Here is a 12,748-nt window from a genome sequence, read left to right on the forward strand (position 1 = left end):
AGGTAAAGTGTAAATTAAAATCAGGCACATAAGTAACTATTATGCAACTGGGAGTGAGGACCTCAGGAGTTCCAATCCTTCCGTTTCCACTGCATTATTGTGTGGCCTTGGGCAAGTCATTTACACACCCCGTGGCCTTAGTTTCCCAAAATGTAAAATTAGTAAATGGCAATTACCTACTTCAGGGGTATTAGGATGATCAATCAGCCAATGATTTTACTGCACTTTGGACTCTTTTGAGGCAGGGAGCCATTTTTTTTTGAGCCAATTCATTCACCTCACTAGAATGGGACAGAGGTTTTGAACAGCAACACGGAATCAGGGAGACTGGCGAACAGCTCAGGTTGCCTCTTCCTGTACTCAGTTTTGCTGGATATAGCAGATAATGTAAAAGGTAAAAGCAGCCAGTCAATCTCCACTCTCCTGCATTTGCCACACCTCCTCTGATGATACCCCATTTGATAATTTAGCCAAGCAAACCCACTTAAAGGCATCTTAACCATAATAATATTAATATTAATATTACTTTGCACTTATATGGTCCTTCGCACCCAAGGATCTCACAGTGCTTTACAGAGGATGATAAATATCATCATCCCAATTTTTCAGATGGGGAAAGTAAGGCACCAAGAGTGACTTGCCCAAGGCCACAGCTGGGAACAGAATGCAGGGCTCCGCACTCCTAGCTCCGTGCCCTGTCCTATGAGGCCCTATGCCTCTTAGGGTACATCTACACTGGACTAAAAGACTCACAGCATGGCATGGGTCAGCAGACTCAGGCTCGTGGGGCCTGGGCTGCAGGGCTAAAAATGGCTGTGCAGATGTTTGGACTCGGGCTGGAGCCCAGGCTCTGGGCCCTCCCCCCTCACAAGGTCCCAGAGCCCGAACATCTACACAGCAGCTTTACAGTCCCATGGCCCGAGCCCTGCAAGCCTCAGTCAGCTGACCCGGGCTGTTTAATCGCTGTGTAGCTGTACCCTTTAGGTTTAGGCACCCAAGTACATGCTTCTAACAACCTCTTTAAAATTACGAGAGAGCAATTTGCATTTTAGACAGAAAAACAACCAATGTAAAACAACCCAGGACAACCACAACACTCAATCCATGATGACAATCCTTGTCAAACCTTCCGAGAAAGCAAACCATGATGAACGGTGCTCTTCCATAAATTGACACATATCTCGTCCTGCTTCCTCATTTCACAGACATTCCTCCTATTTAGCATCTTCTGATTTTCCAACACATTATTCTCTTTTCCATTATCTCACTGTGACCCACCAAATATCTTGGTGTTCAGATGCCATGAGCAACATCAGCAACTCTTCACTGTATATACAATCCATACATGCATGTCCCATTCACAAAATATCCAAACTCTTCTACACATTTAGAATTTTTCTTGCTTTATCATCTTCTCATATGCTGTACCAATATTCCAGACATTTCTAGATTCCCTGCTGTGCAGCATCACACAGTCACTTTCATGTATCATCAGTATCTGATCAAATATCAATATCATCATTTGCTATGGAAGAGGATCTATTCAGTATTTTCTGTGACTACAGTATAACCTGCATTTATATACAATACGTGCTGCTTGCTGCATGTGTTGTGTTTACTTATATGTATTGTTACCTTTGTCTGCAAGGCTACTTGCATCCAGTGCACAACCTGAATTGATGTAAACTTGTGCTTACAAATGTTACCTACATTTGATGTGTTACTTGGTTTCATCTGGTTACCTCTGATTGCAGCTTCCTCCTTCTGTGTTTCCACTATAATTATGTTTTCTAGTTTTGGGTTTAAACTGACAACACCTCAAAGCAAAGTATACATTGAAAAATACCCAACATTCACTGTATTTTCAATGGTGAGATGTTTGCAGAGAATACCCTGATGACATTGCATTCTTGGTGCAAGTTCATCACTGGGAGCACAGGGCTTCAGGGGATAGCCACTGGGATATTTGTTAACATAATTCAAGAAAACACATCTAAAACCAAATAGTTTTACACCTTAAATAAAAGCCATAATTTTCCTGATAATAAACAAACAACATAAACCAATAACAATGTTCAGGACAAGTGAAGTAACAGTCATTTCCCCAATTCCCCAGAGCTGGACAGGCCTACCTTTCGTCACGCATTCGGGGATTCAGGAATCGGGATGAATCATCATCATGGCTGCTTTGCTGGCTGCTCTGTTGGCTACTGCAGGAAGAGACAGAAAGACATAAGCAGTTAGACCTCTGGATGTACCAGCTGCTTCACTCTCCTAAAGAAAACAGGAACAGAATTAAACTGCACAGAGTTAGGGCTTGTCTACACAGTGCATGCAGTGATTTCACTGAATTGGTTTGGAAACTAATTTACTTAAACTGATGCAAATCTCCTTGTGTGAACACTCTTAAATCAATAGAACAGTGTCCACACAGAGGTGCCCCAGTCTAATTAAACTGGTCCAAAATCACTCCTACAAGTGCACTGTGTATAGGCCAGGCCTTAGGTTTGCAAGTAAGAGAGTAGCAAGTTTATAATAGGTACTTTTTGCATCACATCTTGCCCTACGTTGCTCAATCGTGCCTGGGCATATGTGACCATGTGGGGGTGTACTAGGACTCCCCCTCTTTGTGCAAGCTGCATTACAGCCACCTGGATCACAGGTCCAGGTGCTCTGGGGTGCAGGAACTATGCACTAGAGGATGCTTCCCTCCCCCAAATAGGTGGGGAAGAGCAAAGTCATGAATCCCTCGGGCCCAAAGGGCAAGCCACAAAACAGTCCTGCAAACTACCTCCTGCATGTCTAATTGCACATGGAGAAAGTTTGATAGAAGTCATGTTGAGCTGCATCACTGCCTCTGTACCTCACAAACAATTGTCTGCTCCTCTAGTGTTTCTCACAGGGTGGAACATCTATGCAGCATCACTTACTATGGGCTGTGTGAAACATGATCGAGCCCTATGAGTTCTTACAAACTTGCTCGAATGTCTGAAAACTCAGGGCCAAATCACAAATAAAAACTCCAGGGTTTAGACTAGTAAAATTGAGGCTGAGGCTGTAGGAAATACGAGCTGCTGTTTAGTTTTGGTGGAGTCTGTATGAAACTCTGTAATTTCAAAAAGTAACCACAAAAATCCAGGCTTTTTGCTTCATGTTTTTATGGGCAAACACCAAAACTTAAAGGGAACTAGGGAGGTGCACACATACCTGAAAAACAACAAAAATGCCCCTAATGGGACTGAAACCTATGAGTTTCACATAGTAACCTTTTCCTAGGAATTTTAAAAGTTCAGTAATAGCCTTGCTGATGATCTTTGAAGAGGATGTCATTGTGCCAGATCTGAATGGTTTCATACGGTTTAGCATGCAAATCTTGACTTCAATACTTCATTAAAAATCCTTTAACAAGCATCGTGGGGTTTTTTGTTGTTGTTGTTGTTTTTTTGCAAATTAAAAACACTCCCAAGAAATGACATTAGGGGTCTAACTGTACAGGTGTGCAGCGCATTGGATGATGCAAGGGGAGGGCATTATCACAACAGATCCTAGATACCAGAGGGGGATTTTCTCCAATCCTAAAGGAATTATTCATTCCAAATCTAAGGTCAGAGTCAGTTCTGAGCCTAAGAGCTGTGCTAGTTCTCACTGTAATTCATATAAGGCTCTTCTCTCGCTCACACTGCATACTTCGCAAATCTTTCTCCAGTACTTAAGGGTTGCATTTATTCCAATTCATTGTGCCTTGAGCTGCTGTTATATGTACTAAATAAAGTGATCTCCCTTTCCAGTACCCCAGTGGTATGTTGAGTATTGTCATGGAGGAAAGTGGCCAGTGGAACTGAATTTCAGTTGGAGACTTACAAACTGAATCCACAAGATGTCACTGTTTACTTCCAAATTGCCAACATTTTGTACAAAACATCATGTGAGGTTTGTATTATCCCCCCAAACGGCTGCGACCTACAATCCTATATTGCAGCTACACTGGCCAGCCGCATTAGAACCCTACTTCCAAGTTATAAGATTTCACATTTACAGAGAATTCCTTGTTAGTAATTACTAAAGGAAAATCAACAGGTGAGAATGTATCACGTCATGTGTTGCCAAAAGATGTCCAACGGCTTCCCATTCATTTCAGGATCCAGTTCAAAATTATAGAATTCTAAAAATTATATTGTTTAATTAATTACTTCCATATGGCTAAGCTATTGGATAAAGTCCTCCTAGTCAAGCAGTTTAAATATCTGAAGAGACACAGCCAACTTAAAAACCACACCGAAAATATTTTACCAACTCTTGGTGCAAATGACACCTAAAATTATTAGAGCTGAAAGAGATCAGAAGGACAAATAATCTCTATTTTTTCAGTCTGTTTCCTTCGTGAATTTGACACAGCTCTCTATTTAGTCAGTTCTACTACAGTAGGTTCCCCCTTTTTGTGTGGGTCTTACACACCACAATGGAGGAGAGAGAAAAAACATTTTGCATATGAGAAAATGTGGTTAAGCCTCTTCCAAAATTGACAGTCTGACTTGAGGGCAGATATAATACCAAATTATACCCTTTATTTAATTTTAAATGGACTAGATTTGAAGTTGACAGTGCTCCTTCTAATGACTTATATGATTTTTGGTTAGACACAAAAATGGCCTGAAGTAGGTCAGAAAACTTTGAAACTTGGGAAATCAGCAAATGCCACAAAACAGTAAGGTCCTTACCTCATTCCAAAGGTTAATGGTGCACAACGGACACTCAGACAAGTCTCTAAACCTTTAGGGTATGCAGGTTAAGCAGAGGCTGGAGTTTGACAAATGTGTCTGGAGTTATCTGGTGATTCTAAGATATGTATTGCTAAAGTGACACAGCACCTCTATGGTGAGGGTTATCATGTGATCACAGCCAGTTCTCACTTAGACATGTTCTGATCATTATTTTAAACCGCACAAACTGCTGAAGTGCTTACAAATTAACTGAGCCATTTAACTATTAAACTGTTGACGCATCTTTCCTAGCCCTCTCTAGCTTGTCCCCTGAAATGATGCCAGGCAAGTGGCTGTGTACCATGAAGCTGTGGAGTGTTGTGAAATGTTTTTTGGTTTTTTTTTTTAAATAAATATCATATGCTCTTCAGTATATCTGTGTGATATTACCCTGCCTGAATGCAGAGTTAGATCTAAGGGGATTATGAAAGAAATCAGACAGGAAGGGCAAAACAATTGCCTAGATAAGGAGCATCCCCTCAAACATAATAACCAAGTTTATAGCCATCATCATCATCCAACCTGGTGACAGGGCTGTTTTGTCAAGGCTGAGAAGCGGTAGATCGAATGACACTGATCTGTTAAAAGACTGGCCCTACAGAGAGGGAGGGAAGAAGGTATCAGCTGCTGTAGGACAACACAGAGACTGAGGCTAAGTCTACACTACAAGTGCTACAGCGGCACACCTGCGATGCTGGTATGCTGCTGTAGTGTAAACATTTGCTACACCAACAGAAGGGTTTTTCCCTCGCTGTAGTAAATCCATTGAAAGGTGATAGCTAGGTAATGGAAAAATTCTTCCTTTGATTTAGCAGTGTCTACACTGGGGCTTAGGTCAGCTTAACTACATCTCTTTTCACCCCCATGAGCAATGTAGCCAGGTCAACCTAAGTTTTAGGTGTAGACCAGGCCTGACAGAGTCAAGAATCTGCAGCAAAGCACCTGTAACTTGGTCCCCGAGAGAAGAGAAGACCCCAAGGTTAAGTCATGTCTACTTTGGGGGCTTGATGGGAATACCAAATCATAGATAAGACTATATGCACATCAGTCTCTTTTTTAAATCCATTTCTCTGAGTGCTGTATACCTTTAGATAAGATAAATCATACTTTGTTTTGCAAAAGCTGCTTCTGTGTCACTGCAAACTATTACTGTAAACAGGGTCCCAAAGGAAAACTCTTGCAGGTTTCATTGTTTCTTCTAGGTAACATGGTTGGAAGCCACAATTTCAAGACCCACCCGGGGAGCACTTGGATCACAAGATTCCATCCCCAAAGAAAAATGGAGGCACAGGCCTGTTACTTACACCTAGGAGACTGGAAAAGGGCCTCAGAAGGGGTAGCCTACCCAGGGACCATGACAGATGCTAACTCAGCAAGCTGGGTGCAAGGGTTTCACACAAAGTTTTGCATTTGTAGCCTGTGTACTCTGAACCCCAGATCATGTGTTTTTCTCTCTGACTGAAAGATCACATTTTCTGAAGCCTTATAGAAAAGATTTCTCTTAGTTCTTGGCTGTAAACAATGCAAAATTTCCCATCAGTCTCAACATCCTTAGAGTGAAGATGAGCAAGAGGCAGGTTTGCAGAGGGTGGTTCTCCCTATAAAGCTCTGACAGCAGTTCCTTAGAAGCCAATAAATGTGTAAAAGAAAACGGATTCTTACAACGATTGATAAAACAAAAATAGGCATTCGGTTCCACATTACAATGAAGTTCACAGTGACAGTGTAGTCAGGATGGAGGGCAGAAGTAATCACCTCTATTCTTATGTTCATCAACACTACCATGAGCCTTAACTTCATCTTTATTACCACTATTTCCACCTTTACCTCTGCTACCTGGGGGAAAATGTCCATCTCCGTTATCACCACCAGAAGCCTCATCTTCATCACTATTGTCACTGCCAACACTAGTATAGCTTGTTGTGCCAATGAAATCTCAATGCTATTCTCATCTTCTCAATTACTACTACCACATGCCCTTCTCTATCTAGGTGCTTATATGGGCTTCAGCCCCATAGTGACTGAGCATCATCTTCTTCACTAGTATTTTTTCTCAGCTCAATTGTCAATTTTTTTCAGTCCTTGAAATTATTTAACCAATGCTTTATGGAGACATGTTCCCATTAACAAACTGCTTGCAAAGTATTCACTGGCACCGTTAATTTGAGCATCCACTCTTTCTGCTGCATGAATGGTAAGCTAAGTCGCATGGTATTGTTGCTGCTCCTTGGTTGGATGTGAGCATTTATAAACAGGAAGAGGGCTTAAATCATTGGCACCACTGAATATATGCAGTGTTGCACTGAAGTCAGCTTCAAGCTGGACATACAAAATGCTTGCAGCATGAAGTGTTGTGTAAATAAATATTTATACAAGTACTCATGATATCGACCTCCAACATGTTCTTATGCATGCATATGTGTGCACACACACACACACAAAATCACTTGTACCAATATTAATAGAAAATGAATAAAAAGGTTACAGATACTGAAATAAATGTTCAAGTTTTATTCAACTTTTATTCATTCCTCTGAAGCATGTGGCATTGGTCACTGTTGCAAGACAGGATACTTGGGCTATGTGACCATTGGTCTGACCCAGTATGGCCGTTCTTAGGTTCTTAAACAAATACTCACCAAGACACTTTTTTCCTGCAGTATTCTAGTTTTCAAGCCTTTGCGGAATATGTTAAAGGCTTGTTTCTCCTATGTGGGTCTCAGTCTCTGAATTATAATAAACAGCCAAGACCCCATACACAGTTTCAAGGTTGAATTTGTTTTTTTAAACTTAAGCAGTTCTCTAACTCAAGCATTTTGCAACAGATTTTGAGAAGTGCTCAGCACACAGCTGCTCCCTTGTAATATTTGTGGCCAGATTTTCTTATGTGTTCAACACTCAACGTGCTGAGGTTTTTTTTTTAATTTTATTAATTTTTTTTTTTTTTTTTTTTAAAGAAATCTGGCCTTGATTGGGGCTGCCAAGCACTTTTTAAAATCTGGCCCATAAAACCCAATGAACATAAAGGTAAGAATATGAAGCTTTTTCTCTCCCCATTCCACATTCAGCAGTTTGTCAAGGAACACTGACACCCATAACCAAACTTGAAGAGATCTAGATTACTTCAATAATTCTGTTTTTAAATAGTTGTGTTCCTGCCTCAAGAATAACTTACTCCAGAATAAACTATTCCACTGAATTGAAGTATATAATCACAGACATACATACACTATTTCATGACATCAGCCTATTATTTCATCTTTGGAAAAAGCAGCTAGTTGGCATGCAACAAGATGGATGTTGTTTACTTGTCCATAAGCAACAGAAAGTGCAATTTCTTATGGTGATTCAATTACAGATGCACAAATATTATTTACAGAAGATGAGAAATTGATCTCAACTTCCATGAAGTTTTTGAGCCTTCAAATCTGTGGATAACAGTATCTGATAAATGATCCAGCTACAAAATCACTTTATTTTCAGCTAAGGATGTGATTTTCTGCACGGTGAGTATGGAAAAGTGATAGAATGTATGTATATCTTACTGTGCATTGTAGACTCTGGGTATAAGTTTTATAGGTTTATTTTCAGAGCATGGTAGACATAGGGGGAGAGGGGAGAAAAATTGAGGGAAATTTAATCTCTTAATGAGACAGGTAATGATTCATTCACAAAACAATGTGATTATTGCAAATACTGTTATCTATAACTATTTGCCAAATAAGTTCAGCAAATAGTTTTCACCCTCTGAGTTCATCAGAATATTTAGTATTCACATTGTTTGACTGATCACCTCAGTCACATGGTTTTGTTTCAACACTCTAATCAGATAAAAAACAAATTTCAAAACAGTAGAACAACAGATAATCAACAATCAGTTATGCACTTCTGCTACAAATGCATGCCATACATCTGGAGGAATAGGCATTGATGTGATCATTTGTGAAATGTTCAGGAATTGTGAATATTTTCACCAATACCTGCTTGTTGTTAAAAAGAGAGGTGGGTAATGAATAATACAATCCCATGAATCAATGAATGGAAATCAGTGCATCTATTCAGATTTGCAAAGATTTTCGTATTTGCAAAGCTTTTTGTTTTTAAAATAGTGGACAAGATCAAGGATTTTTCTTCATCTTTGGGGCAGTCAACTCCACAAGATAAAGACTATCCCTTCTTACAATGCATGGAAATCGCTTAACACATCATGAGAACTGCTACAAACAAATGATCATCTCTAGTATTAATTATAATTATTTGTAGAATTGATCAGGAAATGATATTTTTCCCCAGGAAAAAATTAAATGAAATTTTGTTTTTCATTTTCATCATTTATCTTCAAAATTTTGGTTTTAAGACAAAACATTTTGGCTTTCATTGGTGAAAACCCAAACTTTTTCTTATAAAAATGGGAATTTTTTTTACCCAAATTTCCGTTTTGTCAAAAAGCTGCTTTTCATCCAAAAAAAAAGAAAAAAAAGTTTGAATGAATGTTTTTTCCAGCTTTCTTTATTTGTAAGGCACCAAACAATGTGGTAATCTCACAATCAGTACAGGACTGAAATCAGAGACGCGGGTGTATCCAGAGAGGAGCTGCATCCTTCGGACTCATTCCCCTCAACAAGAGAGAAAGATAAAATTTCTGGTCTAAAATCCATCTGCATGTTTGTCTTTCGCTTCACCTGGCTGCTTTGCTGATTGTTCCCAGAACTTTGCCTCCTCAGATCCTCCATGAAGCTGCAGCAATAAAAAACCCAGTCCCAACTTTCTGAGAGTAAATCATCAGCCCAGGCAAATGAAATTCCTGCTATCAAAAGTACTGTGTTGCTATGGCAGCAGTGGCTCCTAAAATAAAGGCCCACCATTAAGAATTGTTAGAGGCCTGTCACAGTGGGGGAAATAATCAAAAACTCATTGGCCTAAATTCTAAGGGATAATGAGACCGCAGAACCTGTCTGACACACACATCCACAAAGGTTTCCCCATGATAACCCTGAAGCAGTCGGACAGTGTATTGGACATAAAAGCACCAGCAGCCCTGGATTTCCTTTAGCTCCTGCCAGTTCCCACCCCCCACTTCCAGCATATGAATATAAAGCTGTCAGGGGAGAAATGCATCCTTACAGCCGGAGGCAACAAGTTATCATCAGGCTTTATTAAAAAGAAGATAAGTGGGATTGATGTTCAGTGAAGCATGTTTCTGCACTGAAACAATGTGATACTGGAAGCAGCCAGCAGATGGTAACACGTCTGTAAAGATTACAACACCCTTTTGTATTTAAATAGTTCCTTTCCATCCAAGAATCTTAGACCCCGATCACAAAGTTAGGTAAAATTTGCTGTCAACCCTATTTTACAGACAGTGAAACCAAGGCACAGGTGAATGGAAGGATGCTGCCCAAGGTAACACAATGAGTCAGTGATAGAATCAGGACTGGAACTGTGGTCTCTTGATTTCTGGTCTCCATCTCTAACCACTTGATTCTGCCATCTGCCTTATGCACAGACTCTCTAAAACAGGGGGTTCTCAAACTTTTTTTGCTGGGACCCCCTTTGATAATATTTCAGACTATGATGACCCCCCACAAAAGTGATGACCCCCCTCCCATGCCATGTCATCCTTACTTGCAACCCCCCCCCCCCCAAATAACCTCACGACCCCCTGAGGGGTCATGACCCCCAGTTTGAGAACCCCTGCTCTAGAAGGTGTTGGAGTACTAGAACAGAGCAACTTTGAAAGACATGCTAAGCTCAGAGCCTGCACTAGCTACAGTCTGTGTAACTAACTCTTTATTTCCAAGACCAAAAGAGGCACTTCCTGTCCAAGATCTCATTTGCTTGATTAACTCAGCCTGCTACATAAAGAAAATAGGAAAGTTTAAATTCAAAACATATTAGTGATTGAAGAGCTCTCTGACATCTGCCCAGTCCACGCCCTACTAGCTATTGGTTGCTCAAATCACATGCATGACCACCACCACCATAATTAGTGCTACTTAGTAATCTTTGCTTCCATTCTCAGTGGGGATGGGTGGGGTCCAGCAGATGAGGGTAAAGATGTATTTAGTGGTGCAGAATGGGCACAGCTGCTCCCTTCACTTTATCCATTTTGCAAATGAACAGAGAATATCAGTCTACAGAGCTGTCAATCCAGCCCCTTTCATTAGCAAGCACCACATTCAAATCAACAATGAAGTCCAACTTGAGGACAATCATGACGATTAACATGATGAGGATGATGAGTTGTTAAATGCCAATATGCTCAGTGCTGTGCAAGACATGAAACGTAGATGGTCCCCCTGGTAGCATTTGCTGAATATACAAGACGAACAATAGGCTGTTTGTGAACTTTCACTATTCAATGTGTTCAATGTATTCAAGGTCACCCATAAGTCACAGAGCTATTGTTTCTGGTCTGCGATTGGGTGACAAACATTTAAACAAAGAAATGACAAATAATGAATAATGCTCTTTCTAGTACAAAGTAGTAAGAATCATACCAGAAGGTCACAAAGCAGCTGGGATTCAGAGATACATGGCATTCATTGGAACACTCACAAATTATATATACAGGAATCATAGTGAACCATGTTTCATGGTTTTTTTAAAAATATGTATCCATTTTTAAAAAATAATATTCAACCAGCTCCACAGGAAGTTTAAAAAAAACCCTAAACTGAACTTTTTATGGTTAAAAAATGGTCAAATTAAGCACCCAACTTCTACATTATTTTTCATTTTCATAGCAGTTTGTGCACTTCCAGGTTACACAGCTGGATCAGAAACAGAAATTCCACAACATCAATGGAAGGTTTGCTCTAATGGTTACATCCAGACCAGCCAAAGGCAGAAAGTACCGGATGTCTTGCAAGGAAGCCTATTACCAATAAAATTTCCAGTCCCATTTTGTAGATACAGGACAGCCTGGTAACAGCTACATTTCTGAATGTTTATTCCAGCCAAAGCCAAATCCTATGACATTCACTCATCATCACTCCTATTTTATTCAATAAAGTAGAGCTTTTTACAATATGCCAAGGGTGGACAAACTTACTGACCCCCTGAAACTCCCCTCCCTCCTGGGCAGAATCCTCTAGACTCACCACTCTGCCGCAGGGCGGGAGCTCCAAGCTCCCCATCCCAGTCTGGTAGGGAGAGAATGGGGAGGGGTGCACAGGGGGCTCTACGAGCCACACTTTAACTGTAAAAAAGCCACATGCAGCTCACGAGCCACAGTTTGGCCACTCCTGCAATATGCTAAGAAGAGGTTAATCAGGAGAAGTGCACTCAGCAAGATTTAACAAAATAAAGACATTGACATGAATAACAGCAGCCTCCACAGAGACACTACCTAGGTTAAAAACCAAAAGGCCTTACTCATGCTTGAAGAAATTTGCCTTCCTCTGAAGCATCAATAACTGGCCACTGCTACAAGCAGGATACTAAAAAAGTTGGGCCCATTTCTCTGTTCCATCATGGAAATCATACATGCATAGTTTGAAAGGCCTGAAGTCACACTGTGATCATCTAGCATGACCTCCTGCCTAACACTTGCCATAGAACAATGTCTGTTTGAATTAGAGCATATGTTTCAGAAAAACATCCCATCTTGATTTTAAAATTGCCAGTGATGGAGAATCTACCACAACCCTTGATAAATTGTTCCAACTGGATAATTACCCTCACCTTCAAAAATGTACACCTTATTTCCAGTTTGAATGTATCTAGCTTCAACTTCCAGACATTGGAGCTTGTTATACCTTTGTCTGATAGACTGAAGAGCCCTCTTCAACCAGATTTCTGTTCCCCTTGTAGGTGTTTATAGACTGTGATTGTGATGTATTGAGAGCTGTGTTAAAATTGTAAGCTGTCACTCTAAATTTTAAGGGGTTTCTTAATCATGCTTGCAGGCTAGGAGGCTCAGTGGGGAAGCATATGAGCTGGGCCCAGCAGCAGTCTGCAGAAAGACAGCCTATAGGAAGGAAGGG

General features: G+C 40.4%; 1 protein-coding gene across 5 annotated transcripts in view; it reads right to left on the reverse strand.

Moving 5' to 3' along the window:
• The window catches only part of GRAMD1B (GRAM domain containing 1B), a 237,929-nt gene that overhangs the window by 104,659 nt on the left and 120,522 nt on the right, over positions 1-12,748 (reverse strand). For 4 of the 5 annotated variants that reach the window (XM_067564463.1, XM_067564456.1, XM_067564437.1 and 1 more), the window contains one exon: positions 2,133-2,210. In XM_067564463.1, coding sequence (XP_067420564.1) covers positions 2,133-2,210 — 78 coding nt within the window. Of the gene's footprint in view, positions 1-2,132; positions 2,211-4,718; positions 4,832-12,748 lie in introns of those variants that run through there. The other variant, XM_067564471.1, reaches the window with a different exon arrangement.

This window comes from Emydura macquarii, unplaced genomic scaffold (genome assembly GCF_026122565.2).
Source record: "Emydura macquarii macquarii isolate MOO-44397 ecotype Brisbane River unplaced genomic scaffold, CSIRO-AGI_Emac_v2 contig_312, whole genome shotgun sequence".
Classification (NCBI taxonomy): domain Eukaryota; kingdom Metazoa; phylum Chordata; order Testudines; family Chelidae; genus Emydura; species Emydura macquarii.